This window comes from Saccostrea echinata, unplaced genomic scaffold (genome assembly GCF_033153115.1).
Source record: "Saccostrea echinata isolate AGI-Se365-2 ecotype Australia unplaced genomic scaffold, CSIRO_AGI_Sech_v1 ptg000054l, whole genome shotgun sequence".
Taxonomy (NCBI): domain Eukaryota; kingdom Metazoa; phylum Mollusca; class Bivalvia; order Ostreida; family Ostreidae; genus Saccostrea; species Saccostrea echinata.
Genome location: NW_026889803.1, coordinates 35,044,718 through 35,067,500, shown reverse-complemented (window position 1 = coordinate 35,067,500; position 22,783 = coordinate 35,044,718). Strand labels below are relative to the sequence as shown.

The 22,783-nt window shown below is 33.9% G+C and overlaps 1 protein-coding gene and 1 long non-coding RNA gene across 2 annotated transcripts; both read right to left on the bottom strand.

The window, feature by feature from the left end:
* Nucleotides 1-668: 668 nt before the first annotated feature.
* On the bottom strand, nt 669-1,304 carry LOC133206108 (uncharacterized). The gene is made up of 3 exons (XR_009723703.1): nt 1,241-1,304; nt 1,067-1,140; nt 669-872 (listed from the first exon to the last, which is right to left on the bottom strand). It is a non-coding gene; the product is annotated as an uncharacterized LOC133206108 (long non-coding RNA).
* Nucleotides 1,305-1,418: 114 nt separating this feature from the next.
* Nucleotides 1,419-6,091, bottom strand: LOC133204827 (uncharacterized). The gene is made up of 6 exons (XM_061340570.1): nt 5,994-6,091; nt 5,382-5,558; nt 3,353-3,418; nt 3,055-3,225; nt 2,852-2,919; nt 1,419-1,476 (listed from the first exon to the last, which is right to left on the bottom strand). The coding sequence occupies exons 1-6, from the start codon at nt 6,042-6,044 to the stop codon at nt 1,419-1,421; spliced, it is 591 nt and encodes a 196-aa protein (XP_061196554.1). The 5' UTR covers nt 6,045-6,091.
* Nucleotides 6,092-22,783: the final 16,692 nt, after the last annotated feature.

Genomic DNA, 22,783 nt, shown 5'->3' with positions numbered 1-22,783 from the left:
TATATATATATATATATATATATATATATATATATATCCTAAATAAATGTACACTACACATTTTCTATTTTTTCTTGGCAAATGGATGAAAATTGGAAGGACTATATTTCGAATGTTACACATAATATTTAATCACTACGCTAAAGGGGTCGTAGTAGAGTCATAGTTATGATGTCATAGTTCAAACTGAAAAAAGGGATGTCTAAGCACAGGATAATGTTACGGGAATGATGTCGTATGTGAATGTTATAAAACAAAAACAGAATGCTTGTATATATCAAATGGGATATGTTTACAGGCATTGTATATTTTCATTATATAATTGTTCTCTATAGATCGATATCTTTCTCTTTTTTCAAATAAAAAATAGTTTTTTTCAACTAAACTACTGACTTTTGTGAATTTTTTTCCGGTAATGTTAATTATTAAAGTATTTGCTTATCAAAATATATTTACTATTTAACAAATATACTTTTGCAATCACTTCTCTACACTAAATGTGATTTTATTAATTTGACATGAAAACGTCAAAATCATCAGAAGTTCTAAAATCACATTACTATTCGAACTCAAATTGTTCTTTTTATTTTTGTGACATTGTATATGAAACATGATTTTATTATGCAATTTATAATCAAATGTCTATGGCAGGGTAAAGTATTCACAATCTGTAAAATAGAATATCTAATTAAAGAAACCAAAAATACGTCTTGTGATCTGATTTCAATTTGGTCGGAGACTCTCTAAATATTTATCATCAGTATTTAAGGAATCATATGTTGATTAATATTATTAATAACATTCTTTCAAAAGTCTGGTTCGGAATTTTCTTTCTTTTTTAGCTCTATATCACTACCAATGACTATTGCGTCCTGCAAAACAAAAAAAAAAAAAAAAAAAAAAAAAACGAATTATCTATCATGATGATAAGACAATGAGAGAAATTAATTTTGATGACACTAAATTAAACTATTCTCATAAAAACTACTATAGTATCTCTGTCAATCAAAAAAAATTACTCCCCCCCCCCCCAACATATCAGATGTACATGTAAGATACCACCAACCTTTATCATCTGGACTGTGGTGTTGACCAAATTGGTATTGGCAATTGGTAACATGAAGCCTTTTTTTCCTAGCTCTGAAATGCAATTCAAGGCTTTTTAAGCTTGTTTTCGCCCATGGTTAAAAGATTCATGTATCCCATTCATTACAAAAACATAGGTACAAGTATCTCTTACGATTTAGTTCTGGTTCTACTGTTACCACAACTGCACCTCTAAGAATAAAGTTTACTGTCTGAATCTGGAATAACAACGAAAAAATGACAGGCATAGGGAATATTTACATGTATAAGGCGAAGAATAAAGAACGATAATATAAAGTATTGATGCACATAATCATGTTAAAGTATTACTCTTAACGTACGTTAAAGTCTGTAAGTTTTGGATCAGCCAATATACCCTTTATAAATGGACTGTAAATGTAATAAAATGGTACATGAAAGTATCATCATGTAAAAAACAAATATTCGGAACGAATTATAACATTTTAAAATATGACAACTGTTTCGTGTATTTTATTTACTTTTCAGTTGTTTTGATTCTATTTCTTACACACTAGCAGTAGCACATTTAGAAAAAACTCGGCAAGTATTTATAACAAGAAGCCAATCTGCCGCAACAGACACCTGAGTCACTAAGACCTTGCTGGGTTTTTTTTTTTATTATTTATAACAATTTGAGTTTTTAGCAGAGTTTTGTTACTCTGCGGAGTTGAGTTTCCTTAGCGTTCGTGGCACACTTTTTTGAGTCGAAACTCAGGAGAGTAAAATGAAGTTTACTTTACTCAGATTTGAGTTGAGTAAAATAAAATGTTCGTGGCCCCGGGGCCAGAAGATTTTTTTTCCTGTATATTCCCATGTAAAACTTAAATCACTATTTTGATCCGACTTATTCCGAGGGGTTATGATTTGAACAGACTTGAATCTACAATATATCTGACGATGCTTCTATATTTATAGGACTATTCATGCCTTTGCTGTACTTATGAAAAAAAAATCATTGTCTTCTTTTACAAAACTTTCATTGTCCATTGTTGCTCAATCCTACCCCCCGGAATCATGATTTGAACAAACTTGAATCTACGCTATCTGAGAATGCTTCCGTATTCATATGAATAACCAAGCCAGCCTTTGCTGTTCTTGAGAAGATTTTTAAAGATTTTTTTCCCTTTACATGCATATTCCTAGGTAAAACCTTGGTCACCCATTGTGGTCCCACCCTATCCCCCGGGGGGCATAATTTGAACAGACTGCATGGAATCTACGCTAACTGATGAGACTTCCATATTAATATGACTAATCATGCCTTTGCTGTTCTTGAGAAGAAGATATTTAAATATTTTTTTCCTTGTACTTCTAAGGAAAACTTTGATTGTCAATTGTGGCCCCACCCAACCCTCAGGGGTCATGATCTGAACAAATTTGAATCTTTGAAAGTTGAAAATGTAAACATTTTACGACGACAACAGACAAATTTTGATGAGAAAAGCTCACTTGAGCTTTCGGCTCAGATGAATTCAAAATTGGCCATTTCATATTCTTTAGCAAAGCATTAGTAACTTAGTGCAACTGTTTACTTTTTAATCTGATACATGTAACTATCTTAAAAGGAGGCATCGTGTCAATGTATAAAGATTAACCTTAATACGTGTTTACTTCAATAATCGAGAAAGACGTTCAGTACAGTGCTCTTCATTTCGATGTTGAGCAACCGAACTTAATTCATTCGAATATCATTTAAAGAACAGAAATGCTGCCTTAATAAGAGTTCTATTCATACAGAACTTACTCAAATGCGACAATCTCTCCCTGTAGAGTTGTATTAGTGATTGATAATTTGACGCGCAAAGTCACAGACTGAAAAGATGTATATCATGAAAATAACAGAAAGAATTAATTAAAATTTTTATAATTTATCTTTACTTTAATTAAAAACATATATTACGATATAAAATATCAAACTACATATTTGAAATGCATATCTAATCTTACTAGATCTAGTTTTGCAATTCGAGTGGAGCTATGCTTATTCGGATCTCTGATGTCTGCAAACATAACCATTTCCCCGTTCAACACGGCTAAGTTTTTCTCAAATGATACGTTTGGTGTTTTCAAACTATAAATGTCGAGGTCCATGAAACAGTCTTTGTATAGCTCTGCTAACTTTAGTGCATTTGAAAATATTGAATATATATATATATGTATTTGTTGGATTATATTAGACTTACAAAAAATGTTTGGTTTATGCTTGTATTTGATTAAAAGACATGACGTGTAAAATTCAACTCACAGACGGTACTAATCTTCCCACACAAACACCAATGTTGCAAGTAGTGTTCAATCCATGTCCAGGAATCTGAAAATATTATATTGGTTTGTGAAAATTTAAATTTAAGTTTTTTCTACCCCCGTTATGAAAGGGTTTTGGCATATACGAGGGATATCAAAAAGTTCTTGGACTGATGCGATAAAATTACTACCATGTAGTCTAGCTGTGCTTACAAAATTTATAAGGAACATAAATCAACAAAAGTTTAAGAAATGTTGAAAATTTGAGCTTGATAATTTTCCAAATTATTCTAAAATCAAAAAGACATTATATGATCACCCGGCGCTGTCGCCGTTTAGTTTCATGACGTCTGATAACGTCATTGTTTCTCAATATCCGCTCTCTCTGTCTCATACACTTATCTTGATGAGATTACCTGGAGTTAAGTAAACCTGTCTTGTTTATACGACTTTACAATGTCATAAACAACTGCTTTCAATGCATGTTATACTGAATATAGATCTATATACATAGGGAAAGATCCTCACTTGATTATGCCAGAATACTTAATTAGCTTGTTGGAGTTTATTTTCTTCAACACATGATCAACGTCACTTTTCGACGTTACTGACTTTGACACCCTAACTTGCATCTTTCATCTCTCTGAATCTTTTGGGGTATTTAAAACGAGTACTTTGGATGCATTTTATGTTTATGTAGCTCGTTTAAACATTCCCTATGTCTATACCTGTTCTTCTAGTTGCGAAACTTTAAAGAATGTTGGAAAAAGAAACTCCTCCCCCATTTTGGAGCCCTTAATTGTTTGGACGCTCCATATAAAATTTACAATCAAAGTTTATAGAACTTACAGAATAGGGAAAAAATTGCAAATTTTGCGGAATAATTGTGTGATACAACATGCTTGAATTAACGGGATGTTTTGTTGACAAATGCTCATATCAAAAAAGTTTTCCTCAGTTACTCTTAGGTTGAAAAAACGTCCTATTTGAGGTTACGCCGCCTGGACATACCATTGCCTTCAAAAACATTTAAACAATTAAAAAACAAGCATTCTGAGAGTATTGCATAAGCAACACTAGTCCCCTACCGGCAAGTGTGATCTGATTCCCGCTAAAAATTGAAAATGCCATAATGCCGTCAAAAATCAATGAAGCGGAATGAAATGCAAACTTGATCTAAAACTCATCAAGGTAAAGTCACATACAAAAAGTCAGCTCAATATCTGCAAGCGTTTAGAAAAAAAATTGCAGACAGACGGACAGACTCAGAGGAAACCTATAGTCCCCTCCGGTTTCACCGGTAGGGGACTAATAATACTAATGTTTTATAATGGTTTAATTATAGATAGAAAAGATGATGCTAACTAAATGTGTTCTTCCCTGTTTCCTGGGTATTCAGTAAACAAATTAAATGCACAGTTATAATTATGATAAACAAAGGTGCCTCTTACAAATTTGTGAATTCCCTGGACCTTTATTCAGAGGTTCTGATATTAGGGAGGTGTCTATCACTTATATTGTAAAATTGCAACAATTTTATGAAAGTTTTCTTCTCTGCTCCTGGATATCAAGCAGATAAACCAAGTGCATAGTTATGATGAGCAAGGGTGCTTGTTTCAAATTGTGAAATGTGTGGCCCTTGGTCAGGGATTCCTGTGGGGTTGGAGCTCTATTGATTATAATTATAGTAAAAATGCATTATTTCTTTGATAATCTTCTCTTGGGTACATGTATTAAGTAAAGAAACTAAGCATATAGGTATGATGAGCAAGGGTGCTTGCAATGTAGTAAATTTCATGGGCCCTTTCAGGATGTGTTAGGGCGGGGCTCTATTGATTATATAGTTTAAGAACATTAATTCTTCGAAAATCTTCAACTAAATGCATAGCTACGATAAGCAAATGCGCCCTTTCCGGGCCTCATGTTTTTGTTATTTTATACTTCTGTGGATCCTTTTTAGTGTTGAATTATACTCAGGTGACCGTGAAAACCCTTGGGCCTCTTGTTTAGGGACTAAATCTTTTGCTTACTTTATCAGCTGTGACGGTGAAGTGGATTCTTCCATGAAGTTGAAAACCATGAAGGATTGCTTGAATTTCATTTTTAGAAACCCACAAGTACACCATTTTAGAATCATTATGATGTTTCGTAAAGTTACATGATTCAGTGACATAATGTTCCAGGGTTGAATACCAAAACAGATCTCCCTGAAATACAATATCAGAGCAATAGGATATATATTGTAATAGCATTCAAGCAAACATCATTGCTATTTATGTGCATTCTATCAGTAGAACATTATCATGATCAGCAGTCATGCCATTTTTTCATTAAACACTTTTTAAATATAAGTAAATGAAAAGAAGGCACGTTTTTGAAAGAATACAAAAAACCCCAACAACATTGACTTAAAAGCTTTCCTGAGAGAAATTTTAAGAAAAACATACATTGTAACTGAAGAAAGAAGGATGTAAAATATATACAAGCATGCATGACTTGTAATAACTCAACATCAAATTTTCTTCGGCCAAAATAATTATAAAAGTGCTTTATAAGATCAATTTGCTAGTTAAGAAGCAATCCAATTATATATTTATTTACACATGGCAATAGAATTACTTAAATCAATAGATTACTCTTACATTATGATAGGTATCCAGAAATGATGTGTTGTATGTCGGATCCTGGGTCATGCTTAAATTAATCTTGAAGAAGTCGATATTTCCATCGCCAATGTTAGGAAACACTATTAATGCCGAATAATACACTACATTCATAAGATGAGTTTCAATTAAGTTCGTATCAGATGATGTTAAGTATGCTTGTCAGAACTTACAGTCAATGCCCTTTTCCAATTCTTTGCTCAAGAAGTTGTTAATAATGAATGCAATTTTTCCACAGACATCGAACTAAATTAAATTTAAATAGGGGAACATTTAGATATGCAACAGTTTTACAACGGCAGCCATTTTTTAAAAACAAAATAACTGATATTTTGAGAGATTTTACTTACTACATTGATAATTAACATACCCTGACCCTACATTATTTTAGAAATAAATTCTTACTCGCTGCAAGATCTTGTTAAGTCGATGGTTAATTAAGGCTTCCTTAAATTTTAAGGTGCCCTTTTCACACACATGTGGTGGTTCTTTTTTGTGGTCACAATTTGTGTAGTTGATTAACATATCAGACAACGGTATCGAACACCTTTCTCCACTGTTTTCACACATCTTGGCACTAAATTGACCATGTTTGTTCCTCCCTAAATAATTGATTTCATAGGTAAATTTGTTTGCTTGAATTGTAAAAGTCAAAAATACACAGGTAAGAAAATAATACCAAGATAACGGTCTCTCTCAAAACACGTTTAGTTAAAATTAAAAATGTTTTGTTGCATGACATGCCCTCACGTGCATAGTTGTACCGGAACTTTAATTTTTCACCTCGAGATTCGAGCACATTGAGACCTAAGCATGAAAGTATTAACTAACTGAGCGCCTGGCAAAGGAACAGTTGCTACCTATTTTTTATCGACTTAGGTCAGTCGCGGTCGAGATTCAACTCACGCAAGGCCGTGAGTTCAAATCTCGGCCGCGACTGACCTAAGTCGATAAAAAATAGGTAGCTATTCCTTCGTCAGGCGCTCGGCACTTTGAAGAGAAAGTTGCGGGTTCTTCGGATGAGACCTTAAAACCCGAGGCCCCGTCTTACGACAGGCGTTGTCACGATAAAGATCCCTCAATGGTCCTGAGTGCTGAGTAAAAGTATAAATTTGAAGCCCTTCGGGACGTAAAACAGTATACAATAAATCAATCAATCAATTAACTAACTCAAAAGTTTTTCTAGGTGATTATATATGCTTGTTTTTTTGGAAGTATTACAGTGGGTCTTGCTTCCATTTCTGCTTTTCTTCAATGTATGAGTTCAGAATGCAAAAATATACGACACTGGCATTTGCAAAATTGCTAATTTCATGTTGCACATTAAGTCCTTTAAACAAATATATAAACGAATTATTATGTTCCCCAAACGGAGTTTGGGAACATATTGTTTTTACTCTGTTTCTTATTATTATTATTATTATTAGGGTCTTCCGTCTTCAGCGGAAGACCCTTCTATTATTCTTATGTTTCTTTTTCACTTTTATTAGGGTCTTCCGTCTTCTGCGGAAGACCCTTCTATTATTCTATTGTTGATTTTTCACTTTTCTTATTATTAGGGTCTTCCGTCTCCAACGGAAGACCCTTCTATTATTCTATTGTTTCTTTTTCACTTTTATTATTATTAGGGTCTTCCGTCTTCTGCGGAAGACCCTTCTAATATCTGCTAGACGTCCCCATTTAGGACTTGAAGGGCCGGCCCTTAATATTTCTTTTGCATATATCCCGAAAACAAAAAAAAGATTTCTGAATAGTTGTTGAACAAAGAGTGTTCAAAATCATGAGAGCTTTAAGATGATATCAAGAAAAAGGGGCTGACCTCTCACATTAGGGGCCAAGAAGGGCCGAAAATCCTTAATCTATAACCCTTTAATAATCAATATTTTGTTAAACATTATTAAAGCAAAATTGTTCGTCTTAACAATTTATTTATATCATTATATTTGAACGAAAATCTCAGTCAAATTCTTATCTCATCTTATCATAAATCGGACGGAAGACCCACTCGTTGCTCGCAACGAGATCTCATCTAGTTAAGGTCTTCCGTCTCCAACGGAAGACCTTATTGTTTTTGTTCGGTTTCTTTTTCCCTATTATTATTAAGGTCTTCCGTCTCCAACGGAAGACCTTATTGTTTTCGTTCGGTTTCTTTTTCCCTATTATTATTAAGGTCTTCCGTCTCCAACGGAAGACCTTATTGTTTTCGTTCGGTTTCTTTTTCCCTATTATTATTATTATTATTCTTTTTTTTTCTTACCGATTTTGTGCACGCGAGTTCTCGGAAACGACTCGGTCGACTTTCATGAAACTTTCAGATCTGATAGATATTGATCTGAACCTTATTGGAAATTTTTTATATTGATGACGTCACTTCCGGTCGTGAGATATAGACAATTATCTTATTTTCAGAGGGTTGGCTTGTCCTGGTAATCACTCCAAAACGAATAAAGATATTGAGTTGAGATTCTCAGTGAAGGTAGAGGAGGGATTGTAGATGTGCTTTTTTGCGTCCATATCTTTCCAGCGCAAAAGTCGCCAAAGCTCGCCTGGGCTCGAAAAATAGGCTCACAAGCATCTCGCAAAATTTGACAAGTTTTCTATCATATCTTTATACCTGTAAATATTTTGTTAAAACATATATAACAAAAGTTGTGCAGAATGATAAGTGCTTTCATTTGATATCAAGAAAAGGGGGCTGACCCCTCAAGTTAGGGACTCAGAGGGGCCAAAAGTCTTTCACCTATAACTCTTTAACGATCAATAATTTGTAATACATTACTGAAGCAAAGATGTTTATCTTAACGATTTACAACAATATATGATAAGATTCTGATCATATGTTATGTAATAAGGGGTCAAAAGGGGCCAGAATGCTAAATCTTTGACGCTTTATATCTTGAAGAGTGGGAATATTTTGATAAGCAATACTGAACAAAAGATGGTCAGAATAATGTTCTAAACAATATGCACCCTTTCAATTTTTCTCAAGCGGCCCCATCAAGGACTTGGAGGGGTGGCCCCTAAATATTTCCATTCAGCATATCTTCACAAAGAAAGGAAATCTCTGAATGGTTGTTGAACAAAAAGTCTTCAAAATCACAAAACCTTTCATTTGATATCAAGAAAAAGGGGCTGACCCCTCAAATTAGGGGCTCAGAGGGGCCAAAAGTCTTTCATCTTTAACTCTTTAACGATCAGTTATTTGTAATACATTACTGAAGCAAAGATGTTTATCGTAACGATTTACAACAATATATGATAAGATTCTGATCATATGTTACGTAATAAGGGGTAACAAGGGGCCATAATGCTAAATCTATGACGCTTTATATCTCGAAAAGGGGAAAAATTTTGATCAGCAATACTGAACAAAAGATGGTCAGAATAACGTTCTAAACAATATGCACACTTCCAATTTTTGTCAAAGGGCCCCATTAAGGATTTTGGAGGGGTGGCCCCTAAATATTTCCATTCAGCATATCTTCACAACGGAAGGAAATCTCTGAATAGTCTTGAACAAAAAGTCTTGAAAATCACAAGACCTTTCAATTGATATCAATAAAAAGGAGCTGACCCCTCAAACTAGGGGCTCAGAGGGGCCAGAAGCCTGACATCTATGGCTCTTTGATAATGTTATATAAATCAAAAGAATGAAATCTAATTAGGGAAGTCTATATATTATTATCTTTTAACAAAGTTCATAGTCAAAATCATATCTCATCTTATCGAAAAATCGGACGGAAGACCTACTCGTTGCTCGCAACGAGATCTCATCTAGTTATTATTATTATTATTATTTTTCTTCCAACCGAATTTGTGCACGCGATTTCTCAGAAACGGCTGGGCCGATTTACACCAAACTTTCAGATCTAAAAGATATTCAATTGATCTTGATAGGTTTTTTTGTTTTTTGATGACGTCATTTCCGGTCGTGAGATATTGACGATTTTCTGATTTTCAGAGGGTCGGCTTGTCCTGGAAACTCCTCCTAAACGACTAAAGCTATTGATTTAAGATTTTCAGTGAAGATACAGGAAAGATTGTAGATGTGCAATTGGGCATCTATATCTTTCCAGCTGAAATGGCATTGAAGCTCGCCTGGACTCGAAAAATAGGCTCACAAACATCTCGCAAAATTTGACACGTTTTCTTTTATATCTTTTTACCTGTAAATATTTTGTTAAAACATGCATTACAAAAGATGTGTAAAATGATAAGACCTTTCATTTGATATCAAGAAAAAATGGATGATCCCTCAAATTAGGGGCTCAGAGGGGCCAAAAGTCTTTTATGTATAACTCTTGAAAGATCAATATTTTGTTATAAATTACTGAAGCAAAAATGTTCATCTTTTCGATTTACAACTATATGTTTTAAAATTTTGATCATATGTTACGTAATAATGGGCCACAAGGGGCCAGAATGCTAAATCTTTGACGCTTTATATCTCAAAAAGGGGGAATATTTTGAACAGCAATATTGAACAAAAGATGTTCAGAATAAAGTTCTAAACAATATGCAACCTTTCAATTTTTGCAAAACGGCCCCATTAAGGACTTGGAGGGCTGGCCCCTAAATATTTCAATTCAGCATATCTCGAAAACGAAAATAGATTTCTGAATAGTTGTTGAACAAAAAATCTTCAAAATCACAAGACCTTTCAATTGATATCAAGAAAAAAGGGCTGATCCCTTAAATTAGGGGCTCAGGGGGGCCAAAAGTCTTTCATGTATAACTTTTGAACGATCAATATTTTGTTATAAATTACTGAAGCAAAAATGTTCATCTCAACAATTTGCAACTATATGTTTTAAAATTTTGATCATATGTTACGTAATAAGGGGCCACAAGGGGCCAGAATGCTAAATCTTTGACGCTTTATATCTCAAAAAGGGGGAATATTTTGAACAGCAATATTGAACAAAAGATGTTCAGAATAAAGTTCTAAACAATATGCAACCTTTCAATTTTTGCAAAACGGCCCCATTAAGGACTTGGAGGGCTGGCCCCTAAATATTTCCATTCAGCATATCTCGAAAACGAAAATAGATTTCTGAATAGTTGTTGAACAAAAAGTCCTCAAAATCAAAAGACCTTTCATTTGGTATCAAGATAAAGGGGCTGACCCCTCAAATTAGGGGCTCAGAGGGGCCGAAGCTCTTTCATCTTTAACTCTTTAACGATCAATAATTTGTAATACATTCCTGAAGCAAAGATGCTTATCTTAACGATTTACAACAATATATGATAAGATACTGATCATACGTTACGCAATAAGAGGTCACAAGGGGCCAGAATGCTAAATCTTTGACGCTTTATATCTCGTAAAGGGGGAATATTTTGATAAGCAATACTGAACAAAAGATAGTCAGAATAATAATCTAAACAATATGTACCCTTTCAATTTTTATCAAACGGCCCCATTAAGGACTTTGAGGGATGGCCCCTAAATATTTCCATTCAGCATATCTCCACAACAAAAGAAAATCTCTGAATAATTGTTGAACAAAACGTTTTCAAAATCACAAGACCTTTCAATTGATATCAAGAAAAAGAGACTGACCCCTCAAACTAGGGGCTCAGAGGGGCCAAATCATGTCATCTATAGCTCTTTGATAATGTTATATAAATCAAAAGAATGAAATCTAATTAGGGAAGTTTATATATTATTATCTTTTAACAAAGATCATAGTCAAAATCATATCTCATCTTATCGAGAAATTGGACGGAAGACCTACTCGTTGCTCGCAGATTTTCGGTACCGTCATTTTCCCCATTTACTTAGTGTGTATACAATGGGCAAAGAAAGATAACTCTGACTTGTAAGTGAGAATAGAACTTTCAAGATAAAGGCGGAAATAGTACCGATGACGTCAGAGACATATACACTCTCTGCACTCTTCTAAATGTAAGAGTACGTTGGTTACCGCTTCCAGTGCATGTATAGTTTAAAGTTGCCAGTGTAGTGTAAGTCTGTATTGATACTTAATTGATTTACACATGAATATATCTAAAAAAAAATTAATATATATGCTAGGTACCTAATTCAAGTAAATATATTATAAGCACTGAATATACATTTATAGTGATGGACAGGCATGCAATTTTATCTATCTCGTATAGTAAGTTCAGAATACGATAGTTATAAGCCTTCTATAATGTAGACGATTTATTATTCTCTATGATTTGAATGCGAAATTATCCCGATTTCCGAGTTTTATTTTCGATATTAAAAAATATTACATACACTCAAAAAGGAATTGAGCAATAGAAAATTGTAATACAGTACTGTTTTAAAGCCTTTATAAATAAATTGATATCTGCCACTTAAAAGAAAGAAAATCAATCTATAGATTAGATTTGGTTATTACATGTTTATTTGATAAAAAGTTAAATTATTTATGACACATGATCTATACTCTATATACCCAAGGAATTATAAAAGATGTGAAAAGACGATTCTTGGATTCTTGTGAAATACTCAAAGAGTTAAAAAAAAATATGTGAAAACGCGATTCTGTGTGAAATAATGGTACGCTATATGTTTCTTTTGAAAAAAAAACCATGATAAAAAAAAATTGCACAGGTCTCTTGATATGTGGGATAAGTATACCTGAATGAACACAATTTTATGCAGTGATATATAATTATGTACATGCAACTGACGTCCGTACTTTTCCTTATAATTCATAAAACATAAAACTATCTAATTCCTTTGAAGCCTCCTCCCCCCCCCCCCCCCCCCCCCCGTCTTGATTAATATTTGGAGACGTTCGTGCAGCTAGGCATTTGAATTATATATTCGTTTTAGATTTAAATCTGGAACATGTGAATATAATTATCATTTACATGTATACAGAATTTCATATTCTATAATGGTAGATTTGTCATTATGAAATGTTCAATTTACGCGTCTGAGAGAGAGAGAGAGAGGGAGAGAGAGAGAGAGAGATTCCCTCTTAATCCCGATCCTCTTATCCATTTACATAGATCAAAAATTAGTTCTATATCGGTCACACCCATTCTTTATTAAATGTTTTCTGATTTCATAGTCTGTCATGGTCACATCCTGTATAAAGTATCACACGAAGTGCACGTGTGTTGACCTGTCAATCAAAATCACTTGAGGCTGTATGCACTGCAATTAAGTAGCCTGAGTTCGAAATGATCTTGAAGTATGATCTTTAAGTAAATCTGATGCAACAAACTTGTGAAAAAATAGAATAAAATAAAAAATAAAATATCTCGGTATTATGAACTTCGATTGTGGGACGTGGAGACCGGTCCTTTGGATGAGATCGTATAAATCGAGGTCCCTTGTCGCAGAAGGTGCTGGCATAAAAAAGACTCCCCACTGCTCAATTGCGATAAGTGCCAAAGTATAGGACAAAAATTTGCAGTCTCCACCGGCGAGTGGTGGCGTCTCCATGTTAGTAAAAAATTCTGGAGAGGGACGTTAAACAACATACGTATAATCAATCAATCAATCAATCGATTGCTGAAGAATTACTGTAATTGAATAATCTGTCTTATAGGTATTCTGTCAAATCTTGATAGTATAACTTTACAAAACTCAGTGACTTTACGTTTAATGTGATACTAACTTAATTCATTATATTTTTTTATAACACCATCACAATTATGCCAAAATATACACACAATGAAGTTTATGATAGTACGGTGTTCGTTCGTCTGTTTGTTTGTCTTAGAAATGATTGCAAACAATTTTTTTTTTAATTGCTAATGATATACGTTTATCTCTTATAGGTGCCAAATGGATAATGAAAATCAAAGTACCTTAAGTACTGAAAGGACTTTTTTCTAGTTATTTTTTTTTTCTTTCACAGTAAATATGATATGTATGTTTTTTACACAGAAAAAAAAAGCTAATTCTTACAGATTTAGAAGAACGGAAGACTTTTTTGTTGCCATGGCAACAAGAGTCTAGTTAAGGTCTTCCGACTTCCTTCGGAAGACCTTATTGTTTTCCGTCTGTTTTCTATTATTATTATTATTCTTTTTTTCATAGTACACGCAATATCTCAACTATGCGTGGTTCAATTTGAAAGATTTTTGCAGGGACGATGCATCATGAATATATCTCCAGGGGTGTCTCTCACTTTTTTGAAATTTACTTCCGTTCGCGATTTTTGGGGAAAATTGTATTTTTTAAATGGAATTTTGTCCGTTAATTTTCTCGAGAAGAGCTAAAGATATGAAATTGAAACTCTCTGATGTGATAGAGCATCAAATGGAGATATGGTGATCGACCTTTATTTTTTTTGTCGTTCGTACTTCCGGTCGCGAACGGAAGTGAATTCAAAAATGTTAAATTTGCAATTTTTTTGTTTTTCAATATTTTTCTTTGAACTTTACAGAGTTAATAGAGAGTCTTCTAAGAATTCTATATATGTTTTCATCATTTTGATTGATGCATTTATTGCAAAGATATGACCGGTCCAAACTTTCTCGTATGTTGCGGGTAAGAATCCTGCTTTGGCGGGAGATTGTTTCTCTCTTTTTTCAGTTGTAAATAATATTTTTCACCGTGAAGACATGTATGATGGTTTTTGCTTATCTTTTAAAGCTTTGTTAAGAGAGATTCTGCAGAAATCCTTTAATAATTATGATCTATGTTAAAAGAATGTGTTACATAAACGCAAACGAAAAATACCTTCAATAAAGTATTTAAATGAAGTGAGATAGCATAGCGTTCTGGAGAAAAGTTCGGTCGGAAGACCACTTGTTGCCGTAGCAACAAGAAACGCATCTAGTTAAGGTCTTCCGTCTCCAACGGAAGACCTTATTGTTTTCGTTCGGTTTCTTTTTCCCTATTATTAAGGTCTTCTGTCTCCAACGGAAGACCTTATTGTTTTCGTTCGGTTTCTTTTTCCCTATTATTATTATTATTATTATTATTATTATTATTATTATTATTATTTTTCTTCCAACCGATTTTGTGCACGCGATTTCTCAGAAACGGCTGGGCCGATTTATACCAAACTTTCAGATGTAAAAGATATTAATTGATCTTGATAGGTTTTTTTGTTTTTTGACGACGTCACTTCCGGTCGTGAGATATGGACGATTTTCTGATTTTCAAAGGGTCGGCTTGTCCTGGAAACTCCTCCTAAACGACTAAAGCTATTGAGTTAAGATTTTCAGTGAAGATAGAGGAAAGATTGTAGATGTGCAATTGGGCATCTATATCTTTCCAGCTGAAATGGCGTTGAAGCTCGCCTGGGCTCGAAAAATAGGCTCACAAACATCTCGCAAAATTTGACACGTTTTCTTTTATATCTTTTTACCTGTAAATATTTTGTTAAAACAAGTAGTACAAAAGATGTGTAAAATGATAAGACCTTTCATTTGATATCCAGAGAAAAGAGCTGATCCCTCAAATTAGGGGCTCAGAGGGGCCAAAAATCTTTTACGTATAACTCTTGAACGATCAATATTTTGTAATAAATTACTGAAGCAAAAATGTTTATCTTATCAATTTGCAACTATATGTTTTAAAATTTTGATCATATGTTACCTAATAATGGGCCAAAAGGGGCCAGAATGCTAAATCTTTGACACTTTATATCTCAAAAAGGGGGAATATTTTGAAAAGCAATATTGAACAAAAGATGTTCAGAATAATGTTCTAAACAATATGCAACCTTTCAATTTTTGCAAAACGGCCCCATTAAGGACTTGAAGGGCTGGCCCCTAAATATTTCAATTCAGCATATCTCGAAAACGAAAATAGATTTCTGAATAGTTGTTGAACAAAAAGTCTTCAAAATCACAAGATCTTTCATTTGATATCAAGAAAAAAGGGCTGATCCCTTAAATTAGGGGCTCAGAGGGGCCAAAAGTGTTTTATGTATAACTCTTGAACGATCAATATTTTATTATAAATTACTGAAGCAAAAAAGTTCATCTCAACGATTTGCAACTATATGTTTTAAAATTTTGATCATATGTTACCTAATAATAGGGCCAAAAGGGGCCAGAATGCTAAATCTTTGACACTTTATATCTCAAAAAGGGGGAATATTTTGAAAAGCAATATTGAACAAAAGATGTTCAGAATAATGTTCTAAACAATTTGCAACCTTTCAATTTTTGCAAAACGGCACCATTAAGGACTTGAAGGGCTGGCCCCTAAATATTTCAATTCATTATATCTCGAAAACGAAAATGGATTTCTGAATAGCTGTTGAACAAAGTCTTCAAAATCACAAGATCTTTCATTTGATATCAAGAAAAAGGGGCTGATCCCTCAAATTAGGGACTAAAAGGGGCCAATAGTCTTTCATGTATAACTCTTGAACGATCAATATTTTGTTACAATTTACTGAAGCAAAAATGGTCATCTCAACGATTTGCAGCTGTATGTTTTAAAATTGTGATCATATGTTACGTAATAAGGAGTTACAAGGGGCCAGAATGCTAAATCTTTGACGCTTTATATCTCGAAAAGGGGGAGTATTTTGATAAGCAATACTGAAAAGATTGTCAGAATAATGTTCTAAACAATATGCACCCTTTCAGTTTTTGTGAAACGGCCCCATTAAGGACTTGGAGGGGTGGCTCCTAAATATTTTCAATCAGCATATCTCCACAACGAAAAGAAATCTCTGAATAGTTGTTGAACAAAAAGTCTTCAAAATCACAAGACCTTTCATTTGATATCAAGAGAAAGGAGCTGACCCCTCAGATAAGGCGCTCTGAGGGACCAGAAGCCTGTCATCTATAGCTCTTTGATAATGTTACATAAATCAAAAGAATGAAATCTGATTAGGGAAGTCTATATATTATTATCTTTTAAACAAAGATCATAGTCAAAATAATATCTCATCGAAAAATCGGACGGAAGACCTACTCGTTGCTCGCAACGAGATCTCATCTAGCTATTATTATTATTAGGGTCTTCCGTCTTCAGCGGAAGACCCTTCTATTATTCTATTGTTTCTTTTTCACTTTTCTTATTATTAGGGTCTTCCGTCTTCAGCGGAAGACCCTTCTATTATTCTTCGGTTTCTTTTTTACCTTTATTATTATTCTTTTTTCTTCTTACAAAATTTGTGCAGACGATTTCTCGGAGATGGCTCGTTCGATATCATTCAAATTTTCATGGTAGATGCGTTGACATCTGAAGTTAATTCCGGCAATTTCGTTAAGTGATATTTACTTCCGGTCGGAAGTTATCGCCCTTTTATCAAAATTTAGAGGACCTCCTTGTCTGCGATGGAACTCAAAAACGGCTTAAGCTAGAGCGCTGAAATTTTCAGTGATGATAGAGGACATGTTGCCATTTTGCACCTGGGTTTGGATATTTTCCGGAAGTGCCTAGTATGGAAGCTCGGTAGGGGTCGAAATTTAGGACAAGAATCATGAGTGAATTTTTGAGACATTTTGTATCATATCTTTTAAAGTATAATTATTTTGTTAAAACATATTGAACAAAATTTGTGCAGAATGACAAGATCTGTAACATTATATCAAGAAAAAAGCGCTGACTCATCACATTAGGGGCCGATAGGGGCCGAAAGTGTGAAATCGATAACTCTTAAACAAGCATTATTTTGGTATACATTACTAAAGCAAAAATATTTATCTTAACAATTTACAATTATATATTATGATTTTTACCTTGTATGGCACATAATTAGGGGCCACAAGGGGCCAGAATGCTAAATCTTTGACGCTTTATATGTCTAAAAGGGGAAACATTTCGATAAGCAATATTAAACAAAAGTTGTTTAGAATGATGGTCTCAACAATGTGCACCCTTTGAATTTTTCCTAAACAGTCCCTATAAGGACTTAAAGGGACGGCCCCTAAATATTTCAAGTCCACATATCTCGAAAACGAAATGAAACTTCTGAATACTTGTTGAACAAAAAGTCTTCAGAATTACAAGACCTTTCATGTGATATCAAGAAAAAGGGGCTGACCCCTCAAATTAGGGGCTCAAAGGGGCCAAAAGTATTTCATCTATAACTCCTTAACGTTAAATATTTTGATATTAGTTATTGAAGCAAAAATGTTCATCTTCACAATCTGCAACTATATATCTTAAAATTTTCATCAAATAATACGTAATTAGGAGCCATAAGGGGCCCGAATGCTTAATCTTTGACGCTTTATATCTCGAAAAGGGGAACTATTTTGAAAAGCAATATTGAACAAAAGTTGTTTAGAATGATGGTCTCAACAATGCGTATTGTTTGAATTTTTCCTAAACAGCCCCTATAAGGACTTTAAGGGACGGCCCTAAAATATTTCAAGTCTACATATCTCGAAAACGAAACGAAACTTCTGAATAGTTGTTGAACAAAAAGTCTTCAGAATTACAAGACCTTTCATGTGATATCAGGAAAAAGGGGCTGACCCCTCAAATTAGGGGTTCAGAGGGGCCAAAAGTCTTTCATCTCTAACTCTTTAACGTTAAATATTTTGATATTAATTATTGAAGCAAAAATGTTCATCTTCACAATCTGCAACTATATATCTGAAAGTTTTCTTAAAATATTACGTAATTAGGGACCATAAGGGGCCAGAATGCTTAATCTTTGATACTTTATATCTCGAAAGAAGGGAATATTTTGAAAAGCAATATTGAACAAAAGTTGTTTAGAATGATGTTCTCAACAATGTGCATCCTTTGAATTTTTCCTAAACAGCCCCTATAAGGACTTTAAGCTACGGCCCCTAAATATTTCAAGTCCACATATCTCGAAAACGAAACGAAACTTCTGAATAGTCGTTGAACAAAAAGTCTTGAGAATTACTAGACCTTTCATGTAATTTTAAGAGAAAGGAGCTGACCCCTCGAATTAGGGGCTCAGAGGGGCCAAAAGTCTTTCATCTTTAACCCTTTTACAGTAATGTTCATCTTCACGATCTGCTACTGTAAATATTTTAAAATCTACATCAAACATTGCGTTTTTAGGTGTCATAATGATCAAAATTTTGTTAAATATAACTGAAGCAAATTGTACGTTTTCACTATTTATATATTTATGAACGAAAATCTAAGTCAAATTCGTATCTCATCTTATCAAAAATCGGACGGAAGACCCACTCGTTGCTCGCAACGAGATCGCATCTAGTTATTCTTCTTTTTTTTTTCTTTACAAATTTTGTGCAGAAGATTTCTCGAAGATGGTTCGATCGATTTGCTTCAAATTTTCAGGATTGACACCTTTCTATCTGAAGTTAATTCCGGCAATTCCGTTTCTAGAAAATAACTTCCGGTCGGAAGTTATCGCCCTTTTATGAAAATTCAGAGGACCTCCTTGTCTGCGATGGAACTCAAAAACGGTTTAAGCTAGAGCGCTGAAATTTTCAGCGATGATAGAAGACATATTGCCATTGTGCACCTGGGTTTAGATATTTTCCGGAAGTGCCTAGTATGGAAGCTCGGTAGAGGTCGAAATTTAGGACACAAATCATGAGTGAATTTTAGAGACATTTCTTATGATAACTTTTTAACTATGAGTATTTTGTTAAAACATATTGTACAGAAATTGTGTAGAATTACAAGATCTTCAATATGATATCAAAGAAAAAGGGCTGAGTCATCACATTAGGGGCTGAGAAGGGCCGAAAGTCTTTAATCAATAAATCTTTAACGATCAATATTTTGTAATACATTACTGAAGCAAAAATGTTTAACTTAACAATTCACAACTATAAACTGTGATATTCACATCATATGTTACATAATTAGGGGCCATAAGGGGCCAGAATGCTAAATCTTTGACGCTTTATATCCCAAAAGTGGGAAATATTTTGATAAGCAATATTGAACAAAAGATGTTCAAAATAATGTTCTAAACAATATGCAACCTTTCATTTTTTGCTTAACGTCCCCATTAAGAAGTTGAAGGGCTGGCCCCTTAATTCTTCCTTTGCAAATATCTCAGAAACAAAAAAGAATTTCTGACTAGTTGTTGAACAAAAAGTGTTCAAAATCACGAGAGCTTTAAAGTGATATGAAGAAAAAGGGGCTGGCCCCTCAAAATAGGGGCTGAGAGGGGCCGAAAGTCTTTGAACAATAACTCTTTAACGATCAATATTTTGTAATGCATTACTGAAGCAAAAATGTTTATCTCAACAATTTACAACTATATATTATGATAGTCACATCATATGTTACATAATTAGGGGCCATAAGGGGCCAAAATGCTAAATCTTTGACGCTTTAAATCTCGAAAGTGGGAAATAATTTGATAAGCAATATTGAACAAAAGTTATTCAAAATAATGTTCTAAAGAATATGCAACCTTTTGATTTTTGCTAAATGTCCCCATTAAGGAGTTGAAGGGCCGGCCCCTAAATATATCCTTTGCATACTTCTCGGAAACGAAAAAGAATGTTTGAATAATTGTTGAACAAAGTGTTCAAAATCATGAGAGCTTTAAGGTGATATCAAGGAAAAGGGTCTGATCCCTTAAACTAGGTGCTGAGAGGTACCGAAAGTATACAATCAATAACTCTTTTAATGATCAATATTTTGTAATATATTACTGAACCGAAATAGTTCATCTTCACACTCTTTGTTTAAATAACATGATGTTGATATCATATGTTACGCAATAAGAGGTCTTCAGGGGGCCAGATTGCATAATCATTGTATGTACATGTATCTCGAATAGGAAGAATATTTTGATAAACAGTATTGAAGAAAAGACGTTCAAATTAATATTCTGAACAATATGCACTCTTTCATTTTTTGCTAGACGTCCCCATTTAGGACTTGAAGGGCCGGCCCTTAATATTTCTTTTGCATATATCCCGAAAACAAAACAGAATTTCTGAATAGTTGTTGAACAAAAAGTGTTCAAAGTCATGAGACCTTTAAGATGATATCAAGAAAAAAGGGGCTGACCTCTCACATTAGGGGCCAAGAAGGGCCGTAAGTCTCTAATCTATAACCCTTTAATGATCAATATTTTGTTAAACATTACTAAAGCAAAATTGTTCGTCTTAACAATTTATTTATATCATTATATTTGAACGAAAATCTCAGTCAAATTCTTATCAAAAATCGGACGGAAGACCCACTCGTTGCTCGCAACGAGATCGCATCTAGTTATTATTATTTTTCTTCCAACCGATTGTGTGCACGCGATTTCTCAGAAACGGCTGGGCCGATTTACACCAAACTTTCAGATCTAAAAGATATTCAATTGATCTTGATAGGTTTTTTTGTTTTTTGATGACGTCATTTCCGGTCGTGAGATATTGACGATTTTCTGATTTTCAGAGGGTCGGCTTGTCCTGGAAACTCCTCCTAAACGACTAAAGCTATTGATTTAAGATTTTCAGTGAAGATACAGGAAAGATTGTAGATGTGCAATTGGGCATCTATATCTTTCCAGCTGAAATGGCGCTGAAGCTCGCCTGGACTCGAAAAATAGGCTCACAAACATCTCGCAAAATTTGACACGTTTTCTTTTATATCTTGCTACCTGTAAATATTTTGTTAAAACATGCATTACAAAAGATGTGTAAAATGATAAGACCTTTCATTTGATATCAAGAAAAAATGGATGATCCCTCAAATTAGGGGCTCAGAGGGGCCAAAAGTCTTTTATGTATAACTCTTGAACGATCAATATTTTGTTATAAATTATTGAAGCAAAAATGTTCATCTTATCAATTTGCAACTATATGTTTTAAAATTTTGATCATATGTTACGTAATAAGGGGCTAAAAGGGGCCAGAATACTAAATCTTTAATGCTTTATATCTCAAAAAGGGGGAATATTTTGAAAAGCAATATTGAACAAAAGATGTTCAGAATAATGTTCTAAACAATATGCAACCTTTCAATTTTTGCAAAACGGCCCCATTAAGGACTTAGAGGGCTGGCCCCTAAATATTTCAATTCACCATATCTCGAAAACGAAAATAGATTTCTGAATAGTTGTTGAACAAAAAGTCTTCAAAATCAAAAGACCTTTCATTTGGTATCAAGAAAAAGGGGCTGACCCCTCAAATTAGGGGCTCAAGGGGGCCAAAACTCTTTCATCTTTAACTCTTTAACGATCAATAATTTGTAATACATTCCTGAAGCAAAGATGCTTATCCTAACGATTTACAACAATATATGATAGGATACTGATCATACGTTACGTAATAAGGGGTCACAAGGGGCCAGAATGTTAAATCTTTGACGCTTTATATCTCGTAAAGGGGGAATATTTTGATAAGCAATACTGAACAAAAGATAGTCAGAATAATGTTCTAAACAATATGTACCCTTTCAATTTTTATCAAATGGCCCAATTAAGGACTTTGAGGGATGGCCCCTAAATATTTCCATTCAGCATATCTCCACAACGAAAGGAAATCTCTGAATAATTGTTGAACAAAACGTTTTCGAAATCACAAGACCTTTCAGTAGATATCAAGAAAAAGAGGCTGACCCCTCAAACTAGGGGCTCAAAGGGGCCAAAATCATGTCATCTATAGCTCTTTGATAATGTTAAATGAATCAAAAGAATGAAATCTAATTAGGGAAGTCTATATATTATTATCTTCTGACAAAGATCATAGTCAAAATAATATCTCATCTTATCAAGAAATTGGACGGAAGACCTACTCGTTGCTCGCAACGAGATCTCATCTAGTTATTATTATTTTTTTTCCAACCGATTTTGTGCACGCAATTTCTCGGAAACGGCTGGGCCGATTTCCATGAAACTTTCAGATATAAAAGATATTCAATTGATCTTGATAGGTTTTTTTGTTTTTTGATGACGTCA

What these genes read in the sequence shown, in the direction of transcription:
- LOC133204827 (XM_061340570.1), bottom strand. Translation starts at nt 6,044, where the DNA reads ATGACCCAGGATCCGACATACAACACATCATTTCTGGATACCTATCAT. An exon ending in TCACCGTCACAGCTGATAAA is followed by an intron (nt 3,419 to 5,381) that starts GTAAGCAAAAGA and finishes TAATATTTTCAG; the next exon opens with ATTCCTGGACATGGATTGAA. An exon ending in GAATTGCAAAACTAGATCTA is followed by an intron (nt 2,920 to 3,054) that starts GTAAGATTAGAT and finishes ACATCTTTTCAG; the next exon opens with TCTGTGACTTTGCGCGTCAA.